General features: G+C 39.6%; 1 protein-coding gene across 2 annotated transcripts in view; it reads right to left on the reverse strand.

Annotated features, from left to right (window-relative positions):
- Positions 1-10,086, reverse strand: part of LOC109962157 (protein kinase cGMP-dependent 1) — an 86,070-nt gene that overhangs the window by 26,889 nt on the left and 49,095 nt on the right. For both annotated transcript variants that reach the window (XM_020603629.1, XM_020603620.1), the window contains exons 5-7: positions 9,119-9,182; positions 3,525-3,602; positions 2,239-2,333 (exon numbers count right to left, since the gene is read on the reverse strand). In XM_020603629.1, coding sequence (XP_020459285.1) covers positions 2,239-2,333; positions 3,525-3,602; positions 9,119-9,182 — 237 coding nt within the window. The remainder of the gene's footprint in view (positions 1-2,238; positions 2,334-3,524; positions 3,603-9,118; positions 9,183-10,086) is intronic.

Here is a 10,086-nt window from a genome sequence, read left to right on the forward strand (position 1 = left end):
CATTTCAACAGGGCTTACACGATATCACTGAATTCCTGAAAAATTCAAATAGATCACCACGAAAGTAGCACAGCTGCTAAATTAATTGTAGGTTTGCACTTTGTGCCTTGTGCTCATCCATCAAACTGTAAATTTTTATGCCTCAGTAGTGTAAAATGATCACATTTCTCTTTGGAACAACCTGCTCCCCCCATTGCCAAGAGATCAAACTCCTCCCATGCTTCAGAGGTCCCACGTGCATTTTAATGCTCTGTCATATTTCATGTACTATAGTTATTGGCTTCAGCGTACGAGAAATGCCCACCCATCTGTTCCACTCCAGCTGTTGGCTGAAAATCATACCTAGCATCTGGAGTGTTCCATTTAAAAATAAAAAAAATGGTTTTTACCACACATAGGTTTTCACAGGATAACTGTTTGGGTCAACTTAGATTTTTTTGTTTTTTAATAAAATATGCTGGTGAGGTGTAATTGCATCAGAGCTGATCTTATGTTGTTTTCACATTCAGCAACCACAAGATGGCAACAATTCCATTTTTGTCATCCTGATACTACTGGCTACCAGTACACATGCACTTAACTGTGTACATGAGAGCATGCAGTATGTTCTCTGCTTCTACCTGACCCCTCACAGACATAACACACTTCAGACTATTTTCTAGGTCTACCTGACCTCTCTTTTAATAATAGATTGTCCATGGAGGCACGTAGTTATTACAAGACAGAACAAACAGCGGGCACTGGTGTTTGATACCAGAAGCCATATAAGATATTTGTATTATATCAAGTGTTCGTTTCATTGAAAGTATTTGATCAGTTAGATGGTAACAAGTGTTAGCAGGAGCCATAAATCATTTGATTCCTACACTATATACAGCCTGGTTACTTCAAACAAGGCTCAGTACATCATTTGCATGTTCCTAGCACATGCGTACATAGTATAGATGTTTGACATGCTGCAGGGGTCTGTGCATGCTCAGGTTATATCTGTTTAATGCACAGTATGTTTATCTCTGTCATTATGAGCTGCTGTGTCTGTAAAAGCCACTACACTCATACATGTCATGCAAATGTTCATAAAAGACAAACAAATAGGGTAAAAATTCATTATTATAGTCAGAAATGTCCTTGATATTATGATGTTATAGAACCAAGACAGCAAGTGAAAAGAAAAGACAAAAGAACCTAAGAAGCACATAGACAATTACATCTAAATGAAATGAGTCTTCACCTGGGAGTACACTCATCAGAAAAGTCCACTCACAATAAATCATTTTTGATATCTCTAGTTCTTTGTCTCTGCAGCATGGCTGTGTGCAAAATATAGCACAGACGGGTTGTCGCTGAGTGTGGCTGTGCGGGATCTCCACTGTCACTTGAACTTGGACGACACTTTTTTTTGTAAAGAGTGTGTCATAATTATTGTGCTCTCATTTATACTTTCTGCAAAGAGTTCTGCAAATAAAGGAGTAGCATCTTCAGATACTCATACTGTTCAGACAGTATTATCTAGGTATTACATATTCAAACCAAGCTAAAACTTCTATTTTCCTGTGTCTTTATTTGACTGGTTTCTATGATGTACTTTCTGCACTATAACTGCTAGATTTCAGTTTCAGTCTTTTTATTTTGTCTTTTTGTTCTTTTTAAAAATAAATTTGTATTTTATGTCATTTTAACAATGTTTTATCTTCACTTTGCCTTAACTGATTTTATTCTGGTTTTAATGCTGCTGCTGCTGCTTTGCTTGCCTCTGTAAAGCACTTTGAATTGCCTCTGTGTATGAAATGTGCTGTATAAAAAAGTTGCCTTACACACTTTGAGCTGCAGGGGAAAAAGCCCATTAAATCTGATTTATAAAAAAAAATTGATCAGCTCAACCTTAACAAGCTTTCTGTAGTTCAGAGATAGAAGTTTTGTGTCAGATCTCAAAAAGTGACTGGAACAGATACAGTAAATCAGGCCTGAAGATGTGCAATGTGTGCCCAGCTTTAAGCAGCTCCAAACATTTAACAAGTTACCATGCCTGTCAAGAAGAATGAGTGGTGGGGGAAAAAGGGGGCAGATAAGAGCTGGAGGCTGCAAATTTGAAAGAATAGAAGCGTGTTGAGCACAAAACGAAATACATTAGACAGGTTACAAATGAAAATTAAAAGAAAGCAGGCGGCAGTGAAAAAGAGAAATGGGAGAAGAGAAGATTTAAATTGGAAGAGGCAGTGTTATTAGGAACAATCTTACCCTTGCAAGGCTTTTTCTCCAAACCAGTCGCCTTTTCCCAGACTACGCAGGAAGACAGGCTCTCCGTTGGGCAAGTCTTCCCTTGTCACATTAACCTGGGGAAATAACAGAAATACAGGAGGAGGAGAGTTAAAGAGAAGAGTAGTGTGACAGGGAGGAAGATGGAACAAGAGTAAAGAAAGATATGAAAGGAGAAGATATTTCATTTGAGAGAATAACAGTTCATTTACACATCAATCGAAAAGTAAAATTGGCATGCAAATATTGTCTGAAGATGACAGGTAAATCAAATACAAATAGGGGAGAAGCGCTGCAGTGGCAGATGTCTCTGTGCATGGGTAGTCTGTTACAAACAGGTGACAGCCATCTCTGTGCAGGATGTAGGAGGCATCGCTAACCACTTCATTAGCCAGACGACATGTGAGTGATGGCACTGTGCTGTGCCACTAGACTTTACAAGTCAAAGTGGTAGCGCTTGAGTACATTTCAGAGGAAGTGAATGGAGATGGCTGTTTCGCCTAATGAAGGATCTTATCTACATCCATTAGTCAGTTTTGCACAGGTGTAGTAGCATATCCAGCTCCAGCATGAAGTAACGTTGTCTACACCTGCAGTGACAGCATTATTTTATATTATCTAATATGATCATATGGGAGTAAAAAAAAAAAAAACAAAGAGAGGAGACTTGAAGGGACTTGAAGGAGGAAAAAACTATAGGCAGAAGGGCAGATTGTGTGTATGTTGTGAGGACACCCAAATGGGGTGGGACTGTGGCTTTAAGGGACTGAGAATTAAGTTGTTGACTAATCTACAGTACATCATACTGATGAGGAAGAGGTGGAGGGGAGGGTGGAGGAGAGTAAAGTGAAGGTGAGGGAAGGAACAAATGTAAAATGAACCTGTAAGACATGTGGAAGATGAGGATGATGATCAGGGAGAAAATGAGGAGGAAGCATAGCGAGCATGAAAGCCCTCAGAGAGTGTTGATGCTGCACAGGACGCTGTGTCATATGCTCAGTGTGAACGGCAGTACTGATGACAGAAAGGTGAAATGAAAGTGACTCTCTGACACTCTCCCTTTTACTGTAGATGCTCCTGTTGCTGCTGCAAGAGATCAGAGACATTCTGTCTCCCCTATGTTGAAATAATTGGTGACATTCAACTTCCACCAAAAAACACTACCACTTTGTTTCAGAAGGATGTATCTTTTGCAGTGCGTGCCATGATGCCCCACGTTGTGATGTCTGATGATTGTGTTGGTAGTAGGCAAGAGGCATTGTTCTCACCTTTCCCTTACTGATGATGAAGAAGGTGTCTCCCCTGGCTCCCTGTCTGATGATGTACTCTCCATCTTCATAATGTGTCTGTCGGAAGAGAAGAGAAGAGAAGAGAAGAAGAGAGAAATTCAGGCACATTGTGATTCTTTGTCCCCTTTCTCACATTGGCAGTGAGACATTCTCACTAAAGACGAACACCAAAGAGACACTCTTCAGAGGAAGTCTGGCTGAATGGGGAGCAGTGAGATAAATCATAATTAGATGCTTTTTCTTGTTAATACAACTGACTGGTAAGATGTTTCTCTGCCATCCACCCACTGCTTGCTTAGATATGCTCTGCAACCTTGAATAGGAATAAGCAGGTAAAGAAAATGAATGAATGTGCTACTGCATGAAATTTAAAGACAATCACAGCTCCTTTCTAAGAGTAAATTTAATACAGGGCTTCCATCCATCAATACATTTTCTATACTCAACAATAGCATTCAAGGTTGTACATGCTGGAGCCTATCCCAGCGTGCACTGAATAGGCCACGCTGCAGACTGGCAGTCTAACACCAGGCTAACATACATAGGTAGAAAAACACCTTCACACTCACATTCATGTTTTTGTTGTATTGAAAATAACCTTCAGTGATGGATAAAGAATGCATCTGGTCCAGGGGCAATTTATTTTAGGGTAGAGTCAAGTGATACACAAGATGTGACATAACTGATGTGAAAAGTCTCTTATGTCATCCAGATAAATTTCTATCAAGTTCAGTCATGAGCTACAAAGCCACAGCACAAGCATTCACCGACAAACCTTGAAAGAGATCCACAGGCTTACATGCATCGGTTTTAGTTTTTCATAATACAAGTTATGGTGGGTGCAGTTATGATATTCAGTTCAGCTGTATTTATTTATATAATATAATCATTTTCTCAAGCTTGTCTTCAAGAAGAGGAAACAAAAACTAGCTAAATCTGTCCAATCAAAAATCAATCACAGACAAAATAATCTATTATAGTTAGAGGACAAAACGCAGGACAGCATAATGATTGTAACCTTTGAGTGACCCATCGCTATTTGACAAAACCTCTGCACAAACAGGGATAAATATGCAAAACCTTTGATGGGCCAAGTCAGTACCACCCACGCCTTTAATCTGCTGTTTATAGGTTGACAGCGAAGAAATAAATTAAAGCAAACTGTTAAGAGGGCTGAATTATTTTAGTGCTACTTTCCAGCCTGATGTTGTTTTATCTATGAGGCTGGCAAATGCAAATCCAACCAACTTCCCAAAAATAAAAGTTCCCTCAGCCAACAATGCAACATGAGAGTGTCATGCAAAACACCTCATTTTCATAGTGCTAGCATTACTATTACTTGTGCCTTCTCACAGCTCTCTTCCACATCATTCACCCAGTCTAAATGATTATCTCTCTTTAATTTAATAGCTAGCTACAGTGCCTTGCGAAAGTATTCGGCCCCCTTGAACTTTGCTACCTTTTGCCACATTTCAGGCTTCAAACATAAAGATATAAAACTGTAATTTTTTGTGAAGAATCAACAACAAGTGGGACACAATCATGAAGTGGAACGAAATTTATTGGATATTTCAAACTTTTTTAACAAATAAAAAACTGAAAAATTGGGCGTGCAAAATTATTCAACCCCCTTAAGTTAATACGTTGTAGCGCCACCTTTTGCTGCGATTACAGCTGTAAATCGCTTGGGGTATGTCTCTATCAGTTTTGCACATCGAGAGACTGAAATTTTTGCCCATGCCTCCTTGCAAAACAGCTCGAGCTCAGTGAGGTTGGATGGAGAGCGTTTGTGAACAGCAGTTGTCAGTTCTTTCCACAGATTCTCGATTGGATTCAGGTCTGGACTTTGACTTGGCCATTCTAACACCTGGATATGTTTATTTGTGAACCATTCCATTGTAGATTTTGCTTTATGTTTTGGATCATTGTCTTGTTGGAAGACAAATCTCCATCCCAGTCTCAGGTCTTTTGCAGACTCCATCAGGTTTCCTTCCAGAATGGTCCTGTATTTGGCTCCATCCATCTTCCCATCAATTTTAACCATCTTCCCTGTCCCTGCTGAAGAAAAGCAGGCCCAAACCATGATGCTGCCACCACCATGTTTGACAATGGGGATGGTGTGTTCAGGGTGATGAGCTGTGTTGCTTTTACGCCAAACATAACGTTTTGCATTGTTGCCAAAAAGTTCGATTTTGGTTTCATCTGACCAGAGCACCTTCTTCCACATGTTTGGTGCGTCTCCCAGGTGGCTTGTGGCAAACTTTAAACAACACTTTTTATGGATATCTTTAAGAAATGGCTTTCTTCTTGCCACTCTTCCATAAAGGCCAGATTTGTGCAGTATACGACTGATTGTTGTCCTATGGACAGAGTCTCCCACCTCAGCTGTAGATCTCTGCAGTTCATCCAGAGTGATCATGGGCCTCTTGGCTGCATCTCTGATCAGTCTTCTCCTTGTATGAGCTGAAAGTTTAGAGGGACGGCCAGGTCTTGGTAGATTTGCAGTGGTCTGATACTCCTTCCATTTCAATATTATCGCTTGCACAGTGCTCCTTGGGATGTTTAAAGCTTGGGAAATCTTTTTGTATCCAAATCCGGCTTTAAACTTCTCCACAACAGTATCTCGGACCTGCCTGGTGTGTTCCTTGTTCTTCATGATGCTCTCTGCGCTTTAAACAGACCTCTGAGACTATCACAGTGCAGGTGCATTTATACGGAGACTTGATTACACACAGGTGGATTCTATTTATCATCATTAGTCATTTAGGTCAACATTGGATCATTCAGAGATCCTCACTGAACTTCTGGAGAGAGTTTGCTGCACTGAAAGTAAAGGGGCTGAATAATTTTGCACGCCCAATTATTCAGTTTTTTATTTGTTAAAAAAGTTTGAAATATCCAATAAATTTCATTCCACTTCATGATTGTGTCCCACTTGTTGTTGATTCTTCACAAAAAATTACAGTTTTATATCTTTATGTTTGAAGCCTGAAATGTGGCAAAAGGTCACAAAGTTCAAGGGGGCCGAATACTTTCGCAAGGCACTGTATATTCAAATGGCTCTGGTTTAAGAGCATTTGTTCATGGCTGTGTGACAGCTATGTTAACTTACAGTCTAATGCTATAATTGAGTACATCTTGATGCTGAAGGAAGGGGAAAACATAGCTTGTAAGATGATAGGTCATGGTGGAGAACGGAAAGGTGCTGTTTAGAAAACAACTGGCTTGGTATCAAGAATTTAATGGAAGTGAATTTTGGTGATGCATAAATGCACTAGGAGGCAGTAATGCAACTCCAAAGGTGCCAACTGCAGTTAGACACCATCAAAGAAGAAGGAGCAGAAGAAAAAGCTTTACCTGTCCCAGGCCTAGCCAGCTCTAATTGTCCTCAGCTGTTTTCCATTAGAGTAATCACCAGCTAGCAGCTTTCTACATCCCGTCTAGGTGTGTGTTTTCTCTGTTTCTGCATCAGAGATTTTCCTATATGTTTCCTTTTCATCTTGTTCCTCAGTTTAGACTCAGCCCTTTTGGCCCCATTTCTTGTTTATGGACTCTGGTACGTATGGACTCTTGTTTTTCTTTGCATTTAAGTTTGTTCACGTTCTTTGCCTCCCCTCACCTTGTCAGTTAGCTCTGCTTTCCATTTGGTTGCTCATTGACTCCTTGACATTGTTTGTGTCTCTGTTTCCTTAGTTGCCCCAGTATTTGTGCTTTGTCATGTCTAATCTTATTTGTATTGTTTGTGCCTTAGTTTATTTAGTTCTGTTTGCTACCTTGTTGCCTTTTTGTTTATTTATTGTAGTCACAGGTGTCTTGTTTTATTTCAAGTTTCAAGCAATGTAAGGCTATGTTGAATATTATGAACCTAAAGTTGCTTTGTTTTTGTTTTAGGTGGTGTCATGTGTCCTGGCAGGACACATACTCGATGACTGTTACCCACACTAACTTCTTAAGGAGGACCTGTACTGACAACAATTTAGATGTTCCTGGTGTGTAACCCAGATTGTGTTCACATGTCATTACAGAACAGAGAAAGAGGTTAAGACAACTCCTCCATGTTATATGGGCAAAATGAAATGTTTAAACATTTGATGCAAAGATGATGTGAAAACATGTTGGTCAGAGTAAGGACCATGTACTGTATTTTAAACTCCCTGTCCAGATATAATCCAGTCCTGTAATAAACCTGAAACTCCTAAACAAAACAATTAATAGCCTCTATCTCTTCTGTAAAGCACAAGGACCTTGACTGCTTGCTATTAGCTACCTACATAAACTGAATCTAAAAATGTAGGCAAAGCTCATATTTGAATGCAGCTTAACACGTTAAAAGCCTGTGTTAGCAAACATGAAAATTGTAAATGAGTATAATAATCATCTTTATTTGGCCATGTTACACACAAGGAATTTGTTTCTGTTACAAAACCGAGGCAGCCATCGGCGGCGCCAACTCAACCGATGGCTTTAACCATCGGGGGCAACTTGAGGGTTCATTGTCTTCCCCAACGACATTTTGACACGTGGACTGTAGGCACCGAGATTTGAACATCTGACCCTCCGGTTGGGAGACGACTGCTCTACCCACTGAACCACAGTCACCCCCATGCATGTTTGATTAAATTACGCTGGAGAAAACCTCAAAGTGGCGTACAGGTGGGTAGAATGCAATACTGAGAGACATGATCAGCGTGACGTAAACGTGCTGTAAAACGGCAATTAAAAGGGCATCTTGGTCCGATTATGACAAATCAGTTTATTACAACTGCTGTCTGTTTCATGTAGTTTAAGATTTATGAATGAATTTTTCTGGCTTCCATTCTTTTGTGGCTTTCTTTCTTTTCTGGCTAGTGCTTTCCATTCATTTACATGAAGATCAGCCTGCAGTCTTGAAACCTGAATCTTGTAATCATTAGTAAATATTGAACCTACATTAACTTTTGTTAAAGTTCCCTCATTGTTAAGAGGTAATGCAGTGCAGAAAAGTCAATCTGCACTTTCACTGCATTACCACATTACAGTAATGGAAGTCTGAAAATATTCTGTTCATTTTGATGAATTACACAATACAAGCAAATTTTAATAAAGGTGTGACTTCATATCTCTGTAAATTAATGGGAAACTATAGAAGCTACAAAGCAAATGAAGAAAATGGAAGGGCTGAAAGTACCTCACTAACATTTGTCAAGTCAAAATAGATGTCACACTACAACATTAATTGCAATGGATGTGCTGTAGTTGCTCAGATTGTTTGACCCTTTGAAAGCTCAAATGGCTTCCGACAGCTGAGTTTATGAACAGGTTAACTAAATTAACTTTCCTGCAGAGGTGGACCATTTGGTTCAATGACACCTTGCTGAGTGCAAACTGTACTAAGAGGATAGCAATTGCTCTGAAATCCCAACTGTGCATGCTTTGTTCTGTTTGAAGCCTGCAAAAAAAAAAATCACTTTGTGCATGTTATGTGGAATATGGCCTCATTCTCCTTTCACTGTTAAAGAACAAAGTGAATGTATGGAAAACTGTCAAATCTGTTGTGTAGTGGAGGCTTGAGTTGTCTCTGACACGCTGCTTACCTCCTCAAGGACATCAGCAAGCTTGCTCAGAATATCTTCCTGCAAGCCGTGGAATGTGGGGACGCTGCAGGAGAAAGAAAGCTTTTAGATATAGGTCCACACATTGAATAATGCCAGTACTTTTTGTTTGGTTGTCATGTTAAAAAAAGATATGTACAGTAGTGTAGCTTGCAGCTTAGTGTATAGATATATTTACTATTGAACAGTTTTTAAGTAGACCTTGATCTGAAGTGAACAACCTAAAGGGAGGCAACAAGGACACATGAAGTCAATATTATTTGAGGGGAGTTTGCCTTTTATACTGTACATTCATACAGTATATTCATGTAAATATTTTGGCACAAACTGGGTCATGTGTCTTATTTACCCAGCAAGGCATCCGATTCTTAGCTTGAATGAACCTGTATGAGGCTCTGTTTGCTTTTGGTAGCCTCAGTGGACACTATCTGCCTGTTGTCAAGCCTACTAAATAAAACTGGCCCAATGTTTATCAAAGAGGAGAGAAAATAACCTGCAATGGTGAACAAAGGGCTTATCTCTCCATATCATCTCCTCTCTCACCGTGTTTCTCCGTCTCCCTCTCCTCCCTCATTTTCCATGCTTTATTACACTAATCTGAACAATCTTGACTCGGCCCCTAACACAGAATCTAGCTACTGTGCTGATCCTTGTGGTGTTGCTTTCTCAACAGCGGCATTAGGTAACCAGCAAGGCACTGAATGGATGAGCCTGCTCTACGTGAAGCATGTTTCAACCCTCAAGCAGTGAAGGGCAAACAAAACATTTTGTAGTTGTAAATTTCCAACCAACAGTTTAATTGTTTAAACAAATTTATTTATTAATTATACAGTGCCACTGGGGAAGTGCCATTTCACTAATGTGGTTTTTTGATTATTTTAATCAAACACTGTTACACTCACTGTGCGATTATGACTAGAACAATTACATTTCTATGGTGATCTTGTTAA

This window comes from Monopterus albus, unplaced genomic scaffold (genome assembly GCF_001952655.1).
Source record: "Monopterus albus unplaced genomic scaffold, M_albus_1.0 scaffold3.1, whole genome shotgun sequence".
Lineage (NCBI taxonomy): Eukaryota > Metazoa > Chordata > Actinopteri > Synbranchiformes > Synbranchidae > Monopterus > Monopterus albus.